The sequence below is a fragment of the Morone saxatilis genome, unplaced genomic scaffold (genome assembly GCF_004916995.1).
Source record: "Morone saxatilis isolate NCDOM2014 unplaced genomic scaffold, NCSU_SB_2.0 Contig5, whole genome shotgun sequence".
Taxonomy (NCBI): Eukaryota; Metazoa; Chordata; class Actinopteri; family Moronidae; genus Morone; species Morone saxatilis.
The window spans coordinates 7253598-7266086 of record NW_023340095.1 but is presented as its reverse complement, the minus strand read 5'-3'; the positions used below and the strand labels follow the sequence as shown (position 1 = coordinate 7266086).

The 12489-nt window shown below is 38.4% G+C and overlaps 1 protein-coding gene across 1 annotated transcript; it reads right to left on the bottom strand.

Annotated features, from left to right (window-relative positions):
- Positions 1 to 8122: 8122 nt before the first annotated feature.
- LOC118339277 (melanoregulin-like) lies at positions 8123 to 12180 on the bottom strand. The gene is made up of 5 exons (XM_035676859.1): positions 12018 to 12180; positions 11623 to 11878; positions 8957 to 9047; positions 8689 to 8855; positions 8123 to 8312 (listed from the first exon to the last, which is right to left on the bottom strand). The coding sequence occupies exons 1-5, from the start codon at positions 12092 to 12094 to the stop codon at positions 8235 to 8237; spliced, it is 669 nt and encodes a 222-aa protein (XP_035532752.1). The 5' UTR covers positions 12095 to 12180; the 3' UTR covers positions 8123 to 8234.
- Between the last annotated feature and the right edge of the window lie 309 nt (positions 12181 to 12489).

The following is a 12489-nucleotide window of genomic DNA, read 5'->3' as shown; positions in this document are numbered from 1 at the left end:
CCCAGATTTATCCTGCTGGTCTGGGGAGCTTATAACATTTTCATGCCTAACATACGTAACAAACCACATTGACACTGAGCCCCAATCGCATTCCTGCAACCTGGTAATTGTAAGTTCAATAAACACTCTCCTTTGAGCACTATTTTTCCTTCACTATCTCCCTATGAATCTACATATGTCCTAAGCTGCTAGATTGTTTGAATTTCTTCACCAGCTAGCCACCAACGGTGTCTGTCAGCCATTTGGTGTTGGGCAGTGTGGCAATTAGCCAAAGCCTGATATAGGCTAGTTCATACTTCTTTGTCTTACACCTTAATTGTTGTCAATGAGCCACACTGTTGCAGTGTTCCTTTGTTACAATGGATTTTGGTTTTTTTGAGTCAGTCCCACAACTTCTGGTGCAGTGCATACACAATAGAACATCAAATGTGTATTAATCTTCCACTGGAAATAGTCTCCAAGAAATTTCCTATTTTCTCTTTTTTAAGTAATGTTTGCCATAAATTACAGCACTCAGCTATTTTAGCAAGGTTGCTAAGCCTTTAACAAAAGTGAAACTATATATTTATTACCCTTTTTAAACATTTACATTATTTACTTTAGAAGGAACAAATGGGCCAGGGCCTAAGTGCCAAAGACAGCATAGAGATGTCAGAAAATACTGAGAGATGGTCTAACACATTTGTTAGTTTGAATTTTTTTTCTGAAGTCATTATATAAGGAGTAATGTTTCCTTCAGCTTTCATTCACGTGTGACAAAAACTGCATTCTAAATCTGAAAATAGAACATCTTGTTTTTACTTTCACTGTACTTTACTCCCATATGCAGGGTGATTAAAAATGTCAAATTCAACGCATCATGATTAGAACAAAACAAATAAACAATTCAGACTCAAACTCAGCTAAAGGGACAGACATAGAATATGAAGTCACTGTTCTGGTCTGACTAATCCTGTGGTGGATAGAATCATGGAATCAGAATTAGATTTCGATTAGTATTCCAGAACTGCTTCTATTTCTATGAACGGACTCTCTCCTCTTTCGATTGACATGCCAGCTGTGGCACATGCATTCCTATGTGGTAGGTACTGAACACACATACGTCTGATGGTGATGTCCTAAACACTGGACTGGACGGACTATTTTAGGGTATTAAAAGTCCAGTTTTGTAACATTTAGGTAGATCTACTGGCAAAAATGTAAGATAATATGCATATTGTGTATAATGAACTGGATATTGGAGTCATTATACCAGAATGATTCATATTTATCTCCACTTCACAGCCCGTTCTCATTCCCAGGTCGTCAAATACAGATGTGAGTAGTGTTCAGTTAGTTGCAATGTGCAACTACACCGGTAGATGCCACTAAATCCTACATTAGTTCTCCTAAGCTTATAGGGCACACCTCTGTCCAACAACGCAAAGTTTCCTCTGTAGTGTATTATATTTCTATGTGTGACATGCAAAGCCAAAAGACAAATTTTCATTATTGCCTGCATTAATGGACAAAGTTTTGGATCTTTGATCTTGATTAACTGTTTATGCTGTACAGGATGTGTGTGTGCGTATGTGTAGTGTTTCCTGTTTGTTTGTCTTTGTATACTGCTATCTCTGTAAATAAAAAAACATAGCCGCTCCTCCATCTGCACCATCATTACATGACATCATTCAGTCAGGGCGTCTGTTGCAACAAAAGGAGGCTCATCTCTTCCTTTCGTCAGTATGGATGCAGTCTTATATGCCATCAGTACAAAGCGCTGATCCAGCCGCTGATTCATGTCAAAGGAATGGTGAACATTATTGGGTCTGAGTGTGGGGCTTTTTTGTGGTTACGGCTGCAGGTCAGGTACTTTGAGTTAACATCAGATGAGTGTTGATAGAAAACTCAGCCAGGTGATCATAATGGGGGGGATGAATCACTGTCTGCCTTTGCTCTGGAAAGAGGGTTGAGAGGGAGATGAGGATGACAAAAAGAATCTGTGTGGCTTGTTGTGCTTAATAAACCAGACAGCCCTTTCTTTATACACACAATGAATGATTTATTTTTTTATAACTTAAGTAGAATACTTCCTTTTGGTCAGGTTTAATACAAGGTCATTGTGTGTCCTCCCCAATACATACGCTCATACAGTATGTAATAGCTAACCTTGTGCATATGCAAGTATTAATCATAACATAAATCAATATACAAACACATACATGGCATCCATACTTGCCAAATGTAATTGAGAGAGATAAAAACAAATACTTCTAGTTAACCCCAACCTTTACGGTCCTCCGTCCATACCTTCATTTCTGCACTCTAGTCATATCAAAAGTGAGTGATTACACATATAATCTGATTATCATCAACACAGCCTCCAAGAACTGTGTTTGAGATTTTAGCACCATGTATTTTTGCTGTATAAGGCCTTCAAGAGATGCCATATTTAAAAATTAAAATGACCATTTCATTACATCTGCCGTAATTTTTTTAGCTTTCAGACTTACTAACCACAATCGCTTGTTTGACTGATAAGTCCCAATTGCGTTATCATTTAGTAACGGCGAGGAAAACATTCATACACATGTGGAAGTGAGTTTTAGGCAGATTGGGGGGGTAGGGCATGACCTCAACATCTGTCTGAGACAACTCCAAAGATCCAAAACCACATCAGTGAATGCTGTAACACATATACACATAGACCCAGCTGCATCTGGATGTATCCTTTACCCCATGTTAATGTATATCTCATGTGAATAAGATGTGTGTGTTCTTATATTCAACTGGAATCCCCCATCAGTTGTCCAGGAACTTGAGGCTTAATAAAACATACATACCTACAAATTGTCCGATGCTGACCCGCTATCCAGTAATCCTCCATTTGAGTCCTGATCTCCAAGCAGATACAGTTATAAGAATAACAATTACAGTAACAAAATACTTCCCTTAATTCAGGAGACTCCCATTTATCGCCTTTAATCTTGTTCGATTTGAGGGAAATAAATCAGGATATTTCAAGGGCATCTGTGGACTTGTGTAATTACTGATCCACCACTGATGACCACAGACATGCTGTAGAACACACCCTGCCCTGCCCAAAGACTTGCTCAATCCATCTGTGCTGTGTGTGTGTGTGTGTGTGTGTGTGTGTGTGTGTGTGCGTTCTACTTTATTTTCTGCCCTTACTAAGAAACTAAGAATGACAGTGACTTCAAGAACATGCTTTCCATGACTGTGGTGTAAGTGAACACTCGATCGTTATAGTCTGAGAGCAATGTTTAGATTTTTTAAATCCATTCATTAAAACAAAAAGAAGAGTTGAGTTGAAAGAATAGTTGAGTTGGCGAGTAATGGAGTGCTGGTAAAGAGGGTGGTGAAATCCAATCATAAATTTAGAAAAATGCAATAATGAATGGTAATCCAGTTATAAATAGTAAAAACAATGACTTTTTTTGAAAAGCTAAAAGCATCTTTGAACAGAGAAAGTTTCATACAATGTAGGGTTGTATAATGAAATTCAGGAAAATTCACATGCACATTTAAATGAGCAATAAACTACTGAATAAACTACAACTGCAAAGACAACGGTAGATGCTTATGTACTGTGCTTAAAGTACTTTCCTCATAGCTGCAGTTAGCTAGTTAGATTGGTTTCGACCAGAGGCCTCAAACAGCCGGCCGGTGTCCCATTTCCAGCTCTCCATTCCTCTCTGGCCTGCAAGATTTGTTTTATTAGTTTTTTTTTTTTTCATTTGTTTCATAACAATTTGAACTATCATATACAATTAAAATAAAAACACACCTAAACGCCCACAAATGCATGCACTCGGTTGATAAGAAGAGAGCAGGTTTCCTGGCTTTATTTGTTGTTTGTCTACGAACAACAAAGCTGATATAAAATTAAAATTAAAATGTATAGGAACTGCTGTTTGCATATTTTTATTAAGTACGATGTTAATAATGGAAATATTGTCAGAATATTGCACTTTCTTGTAGTACTTGACATTAAAGTGCCCCTCCTATGAGATGACAATACCAACAGCAAGCTATTTTGAGTTGGAGACCTCTGGTATTGCTTTAAATCAAAATCTGCTTCTCTTAACAGGCAATATTCAAATTGCAGTTGGAAGCGTTTGTCTTGAAAGCGATGTAATAATGTTTCCTTTCCTGAGCAGACTTGACCTCTGACCTTGTGTCGGGAGTCACAGGGGTCAGCACACTGTGGCCTGGTTTATTTGCCTGGTTTTTCCAAACATCCGTTACAAATTACCGAGTGTGTGTGTGTGTGTGTGTGAGTATGTAATATGTCTGTTAATGTTTGTGTGCATGGGTGTGACACTGCCTTCAACACTGTCTTATCATAAATTACTCTCTGAGATAAACAGTGGAGGCTTTGAGAGGAGATAAAATGGGGCATTCGCAAAATGCATACTGCCTTGTTAAGTACAAGTAAAGGTAAACAGATTGAACCTGTGTAGCCCCATTTTCCAGCCACCATAAATATATATTTACTATACTGAACCAACCTAATTAATGAAGGTATATGAAAGTCACCTGATGCTTAATCTTACAGGACTGTGTGGGAACACATCTGCATTTATCATTTGATGACATATACATTTTTTAAAGCTCAAATTTCCAACTGTCTGAAAATTATAAACCAAAGGAAAAGTGTAATGTTTTTGAGTCCACAGCCAAAACTATCCTGAGACAAGACTGTAAGAGTCCTCAGCTATGCTAACAGTTCTTTTAGGCTGGACATAGGCACAGCAGTGCTTCACCAACATGCTGACATGCTCACATGCTCACAGTCACAATTCTAAAACACTGATGTTTGGCAGGTTTAGGCTACCTAGTTTAGCAAGCATTTGTGAATTAGCAGGTACAGCTATGGCTGATAGGAATGTAATTTATTTTGCAAATATTTGGTCATAAACTAAATTATTGGACAAAGTAAAATCATGACCACCACCATCAGCATTGCCATCTGTAGGGCCGCGCCACCAGCATGACTAAGTTATACTCACATGCTGAGTTAACTGTGGATCACAAAATCAGACTCTTCATGTCTCTGTAACTGCATTATGTGAATGTAGACGTATCAACAGTTAAACAGCTGTCTGGCTGATCCAGTGTGTCAGGGCATTAGTGAGTGTGTAATGAGAGGTTCCTGTTTGGTAACAGTGGTAAAGATAACTGATTATAGCCATGTTTAGTCTCCAAGAAGATGAGTAAATAAGTATCTTGTCACTGTTTTGACCTATGTATATTATGTGTGAAACCAGTCATGGATTCAGTCGTTTTGTTTGACTCAACCATAAGAGCTTCAAATCCAAAAGGCACTCATAGTTCATCCTGACAGACTTTGACATATAACTAAGTAAACCATTAGTCACTGTGGCAAAGTGCTTTGTATATGGACATAAACATGAAGGTCCTGACCTTATGAGTCATGGGTCTGCATTATAAACTAAATGAAGGACAGCATACACTTAGCGTTGGGTCTGTGTTTATTAGTCTTCACACGCGCACAGGGGAGAGGCTGTGGAAGTGGATGAAGGAAGGGTTTGATGAAAGAAAGCTAAGAAAGAATCGCTTTCTGTATATTCTAAAGTAAGACAGCTAGAGTTAGATGAGAGGATCGATGCCGCTCTCATGTCTGATAAATGTGAAGCTACAGCCAGAATCCCTTAGCTCAAGTTGCAGTTATTTCCTGCAGTCTCCACTGGTTGTCTCAAGAAATAAGCGGGCACCTAACCCCCCATAAAACATGTAATTCTTAGACTTTGGTCTTTGCGCAAATAGACAAATAAGATTCAATGTGTTAGTTAGTTAACTTTAGAGGTGATGGATTTTGGTGCTGTTGCCAGAGCTAGGCTAGCTGTTTCTCCCTGTTTTCAGTCTTTACGCTAAGCTTCTAGCTGTAGTGTCATATTTAACAGAGTGGCATTGATCATCTCACCTAACTGTCCACAAGAAAACAAATCCCCAAAATGTTAAACTGTTCCATTAAACTGAATTAAATCCTAATAGTATAATACATTTTCGGTGAAAAAACATCTAAAGAGCAAAGATGGAAAGAAAGAGTAAAGACAAGATGGACAGTTTATTCAGACATCACTTCACTGTGAATACCCACCACTATGACGAGAAAACCATCGCTCACCACACTGCATGAGTGTGTGTCTGTGGACAACGCCCCACTAGAGACTCTCATAAAACATCTGACCATCAACAGGATCACAGTCACAGTCTGAATGACCGTCGTCTCCATGAATTTCTGTGTGACCATAATGCATTGTACACCCTGCCCACTGACTGGCCTTTGGCAATACATCGTACACACACATAAACACACACACACACACACACACACACACACACACACAATGGTAGATGAGTAGACTTTCTTATGGTGAGGTATTTGGTGAGTTTTTGACCCTTCAACACACACACACTGGCACATACAGGGACATATAGCATCCAGAATGTGGCCGTTTAGTCTTTTGTCTCTAATTTTTGTATTCCAACATACACAATCAATCTCTTAATTACTCCCTTCTTTCTTCTGTCAAATTTACTCCCTATGGGAAGGGGGAGTGGGGTGGGGGTATTTCAGTAAGATTCTGGGGAATGATGTAAGCATTACTCTATCTAAAATGCACACACACACACACACACACACACACACACACACAGTTGTTTAATGAGAAAAAGGTGCAAGCAGCACAATGCCTTGCGGAGCAGCCAGACCATTGGTCCACCTCTCAACTGTTCCCCTCCCCCAGCGTTCTCCCCTCTTTTAGTTCCACATCTGTTTCCCAAAGTTTGGAAGGGGCCTTGGAGAGAACAATATCTGGGTCAGAGTAAACTCTCTCTTTCTGTGTGCATGTGTGTGCGCAAGCATGAACGTGTGTACGACATACCACAATCATTGACTGTATGAAGACTCTCACACTCTTTGATCCTGAAGTGCAGTGTCCCAAATGGGCGTGTGTGGTTTACAGTATATACAACAGTTATTCATAAATGGCTTTGAGTGAAAGCCAAGTTGAGACATTATCATCTGCATCCTGCATAAATCTTGAAGAAAGGGAAGTTCAGAAAACGAAGAAAGGGAAGTGTAATTTCCCATGGATAGACTGCACTACGTAATGTCTTACATTATTTTTGTATTCTCTTGAAAGATTTTGTTAACAGTCACTTTCATACCAAAACAAACAAAACAGCATTATAAGCTATCCTAAGTGTTACTGGCAACAATATTCCTCAAATTACTCATCATTGTTTTAACATTAAATGCTAAATATTCTTTCTTTTTTAATTTTGTGAAGAAAGGTTTTACCCCATCTGTGACACAGAAGGTTTCATCTACCCAAGCACATACTTTTTTTTCTTCCAGTTTAATGTCCATTGGAACATGACTACAGTATATGCTGCCACCTTTTGGACAAATAAGTGACTGACTGACTGACTGAGTACCTTCAGCTGCTGGACTGAGAAAATTACAATTACTTTTATTCGTAAAAAGGTGAGCAAGAAACAACCCAGTATAACAGAAAAGGGTTCATATTTTAGTATCATCATTAAAATCAATTAATAACGTGTTAAAGATGTTTGTGTTGAGATAAAGAAAGACATTTAAATGGATTTTCTCCTATTTATTACAGTATAGACAGTAAATACATCTTTGTACCTGCAGAGGGTTTCTTAGCTTTTTGGATCTGGGTGTCCATATACCTACAATACCAAACCAAAAATAAAAGAGCTCAAACAAACACAAAAAACATGTTTTAACCAGAAGTATCTCTACCTGTAACATTGGCCAATCCTATACAGAGCACCCGAGTTTCCCCAGCTGCACAACAGTTACAAGTGCAACAGAAATGCTATAAGAAAGAAACTTCTAAAAGTTGATGTTATATATATATGATATTCATATTGTGATATTGTCTAAAATAAACTTTTAAAAGAAAATTCAGAAATTAAAAACACAGCATTTTTACAGTGCATTACAAACTGTATCTAAACAATACAGTAATTGTGCAACTTACCAATACGCAGTGGAATAAAATTAGTTCACTCAACAGGACACATCAAATAGTAGGTATTTGAGGTTTGCCATTAGAATTAAATTTGCCTCTTTGCCAACTAAATGAATAGTAGAGAGTAGTGCACACAGTATTGTCATTTGTCATCACTTGTCTTTACTCTCTCTCAACCTTTATGTCTTCATCTGTCTCTGTGTCTCAGCCTACTTTCTTGGGATATTTCTCTTTGGCCAGTCTGACAAACTCTTCAGCACTGTCCAGTGACACCAGGCGGTCCTGAAAGAAAGATGGAAGGAGATGAATGAAACAAGTAAAATCAGACACATAACAACAGTGAGGGGAGATAATGGAAGAGAGGAGGGAAAGACTGGTGACCTGAAGATGGGAACATGTGAAAGCATACTGTAGTTTTAAAATTAGATCAAAATGTGCCCTAATTAAACTCGTATTGACTGGTACAGAGCTGCCCCTTCTTCTTTTTATTAAGTTACAGGAGTTAAGATTGAATTTTCAAAATCCTTCAGACTTTCCAAAATGGGTCACTTCCTTAAGTTCACCTTTGAAGCTATTCTGCTTTCCGTTGCGAAAACACTGTTGTTTACATTTTGCCAAAGCATGCTGGGAGTGTGTGTGTGTGTGTGTGTGTGTGTACCATGACATGAAGGTATCTGCTCTGGTGTCCAGTCTCTGGAGGAAACAGAGAGGTGTGGTCCAGCAGCTGTTCCAACAGTTCCGTCGCTTTGTTAAGATGCTCCTCATCTCGACTGAACCGGCTCTGTCTGTTGACACACAGCAAGGCATCTACCTCACACTGATAACCTGCCGAGAGACGAGGGAAGATCACACACTGACAGCAGAGTACAACAGAATATTGTAAATTGGATATTTTAACTAAACAGAATCACATCAAAGTGTTTCACCTAGCTGCAGCAGGATTTTCTTCCATCGAGATCTGACTTCTCGCCTGGCATAGCGTAAAGTGTGTATGTCATAATTCAGCTTCTCCCATTCCTATAAGCATACACACAATATATCATGTAATAGGTCTTTTTGGACAACCAAACTTTTTACGGTTAAAAGATAAACGACATATGTAGTCACATCTTAAGTTTTTAACAACTATATATATATACAGATATGTCGCTTAATTATCTTTTAACCATCTTTAAAATATGGTTGTCTTTTCAGCATAGACAAGTCAAGCACATAGCATATCTTAGCACAGGAAAGGAGAAAGTTGACCGAGGATCCAACGGAGGTGGGACAGGGTTTGGATGATTTTCAGCCATTGTGAGGCTATGGTGCTTTTTAAGTAAATAATTTTTGATGGTAAATGTGATTTGGTGACCCAGCTTCAACCTGAGCAGCAGTCTAATCAGTCGGTAAATTAAAACATTTGTGTTGGTGTGCAGGGTCACTTCAAGGAAACAATAAAAACTTTCTTGAGCCAAACAATCTAACTAGTAATGTTTGAAACTGGAGAAAAATAATCTAAACTTTAAAGCAGAGAGACAGAGTGGCTTGTTCTAATTTCTTTACTGGGCTAGTTTTTCCCCAGTGCTGAATTACCTTTTAATGTAACAGACCATTCCTCAGTTTGTTTGGCCTAATATTAAAAACAGTCTCACAACATGATCGGGATGGTTCAGTGAATATTCTCTTTGAATGGCCAGCCAGGCTGTTGGCCTACATCTCCATCAAGGAATTCATTAACACAATGTGCCCACTGTGTCCTGCAGCCTGACTATTTTCCACACGAAGACTGTCTGTCACATGTTCACCAAACTTAAACTCTCTGCTCAGAGGTTGCAGTCGCACATCCTGACATTTTCAGGTAAAGCCTTTGAGTTATGGTCCCAATGTGTTTCCTCTGCATAAAAAATAGTAAGAATTAAAGATAATATTGAGCTTATCACCAAAAATAGCAATATCAACCTTTTTGGTTCATCCTATTTAAAAGAAATAAGTAAAACTGATTTTCTGAATGTGGGTACGAGGTACTGGAGTCAGTTACAGTTCAATCTGTGGTGTTCATGACATTTCAAGCCCTCCAGTATAGTAGTTTAGTACGTAAAGCAAGCACTGAGTGGCTTTCTTAAGTCCAAACATACAAGTATTTTACTGTATGTACTGCAGGGATCATCCTTTAAAGGTACCATTATCCACCAACACACACACGTACATGTCTAACCAGTTTTTAACATAGTGGACAACCTACAGTAAGTTACTGTGTGAGAAGTACTGGGTCAATAATTTAGTAAGTGAATAAAGACGCATGTCACCTTTCTGTGTGTGTGTGTGTGTGTGTGTGTCAGCTTCTTTTAGAATGAGGACAAACCAGACAAAAGCTCAATCAATCAACGACATTGACCTTTTACTGTAACTGTTGATCAAATTAACAGTCAAAACTCTCCTCATACATTTTCTGAATAAATGCTAATAATAGTATATATATATAATATATATATAATATAATCATATATTTAAGCATATACTCAATCTTCTTATTAACATTTAGCACCAGATGTAGCTACAAACTGTCTCCTGTCATACTTTCCTTCATGATTTTGCAAACACCACGTTAATTTCTTCTGTGTGATATTTATTTGGAATCTAGGTCAAATTAATTTACTAATATATGTCAACATTAAAGTGAGTCAAAGGCTTCTTTGACAGCAACCTGTGTATGTCCTCTCCTCTTATTATATAATTACATTAGAGAGCCGCATTGGACCAGACTGAATTACTGAATTACTGTAGTCCCTCCTGGTACTAGTACACGTGTGGATTTGAAAAAGAATCGGGCTATGGAGAAATACAGTTAATCTTTATCCAGATCTAAAGACCAGGTCTCTGCTTAGTTTAATTGTGGGAAACTGATCAACTAAAGCCATGCACAAAAAATAATGTCAAATGGATTTAAGTATTCACTGTTAATAGTAGTCAATAGATGATAATCTTTTGTCAGTAACAAATTGTAAAATGTAAGAATGTTATAAAAATGGCTTTCAAGCGTAAAATTGAGTCTTTTGCTGCATTTTCAGCATCCCAGCATGTACAATGTGCACTCACGGTTGTGTATGTGTACAGATATAAGTGGTGTCTACCATCTATATTAAACAGTAACTTTAAAGCTCCACCTTCACATTTATTCACAGTTGATATACATCCAATTTCCAGATACACTAAACAGATTAGTTTATTAAACTGATTAATAATTAGCTTAATCTGTCAAATTTACAATACCACACTTATTCTTAAAACCAATTAACATTCAACCATGTGGTGAATCTAAATAATGAAGTGACTGTGGTAAACTTTAAATAGTGTATCATGTGTCCTGTCTAGATTTAATTTTACTCCTTGGTATGTGCTACATACCAAGGAGAGGGAGAAGAAGTTCTATCTTCAGGGATTAGTTGTTGTTAAAATATGCAGAAATACCAGATTTTTTAAACAAAAAATTTATACAGTGAAAGGATGTGAACAGATATGCTGCTGCTTGTGTCTATTTGTGTAATGTGTAACTCGCTCTCACGGTGTCTCTTCTACATCTCATAAGCAGCTACAAAACTCTTTCTCTCACCTCTGTAGCTTTGTCAGCCTGGTCTCTCATGCTGATAAAAGCCTGCAACTCCCTGTCTGATCCTCTCCTGATGGGAAATTCACAAGGTCTGTTTACGGTGGCCCATGGATCCACTGGGCTCCTCTGGCTTGGCTGATGGTTCCATGGGCTCTTTCTTGACGGCTGTGGCCCAAAAAGGCTCTCCCCTTCTGCCTCACTGTCACTGGAGTCACTGGACAACAGCTCTGGTTGTCTAGAAGCTGTGGGGGTGTGCATGCTGGACAGAAGGAAGAAGAAGAAGAGAAAAATACTGGTTTAAAGGTTTGAAACTCATCAAGTTGAGTTTGATTTTATTAAAATAAACAAAGATTAAAGGCAGGACTTTGGGTTGTCATCACATCTGTTAGGTGTCTCACCGCAAAATAGCACTCTTCTCCTCCTTGTTGTGTCTCAGGTAGTACCGACAGCAGCAGATGGTAAACTTGGCACCCATCGGCCCTTTCCTTTCCAAGTTCTCTGCAATCAAAATATTCTTCCTGACAAAATCCTCAAACAGTCACACCTCCTCCCACAGGATTCCTCAAGAAATCTAAATATTTCCAAGCTGAAATGTATTCATTTGCAAATGTTGAAGACTAAAACTCCAGGCAATATCTCAACTTGTAATGTCCGTCCCCCTTTTCCCTGTGCCTATCCTGGCCTGAATGAGAGCCATCTGTCAATTACATTATCCACGTGAGCCCAAACAGGGGTCAACAACAACAACAACAACTCACACACACAGGACAGTTCAGTGATGAATGGCACATTTATTCAGCAACTCCTGATGGTGCAGAATGCAGCAGGAGGTTCTAGCTCTATTGTTGCAGATTCACTGCACAAGCTGTA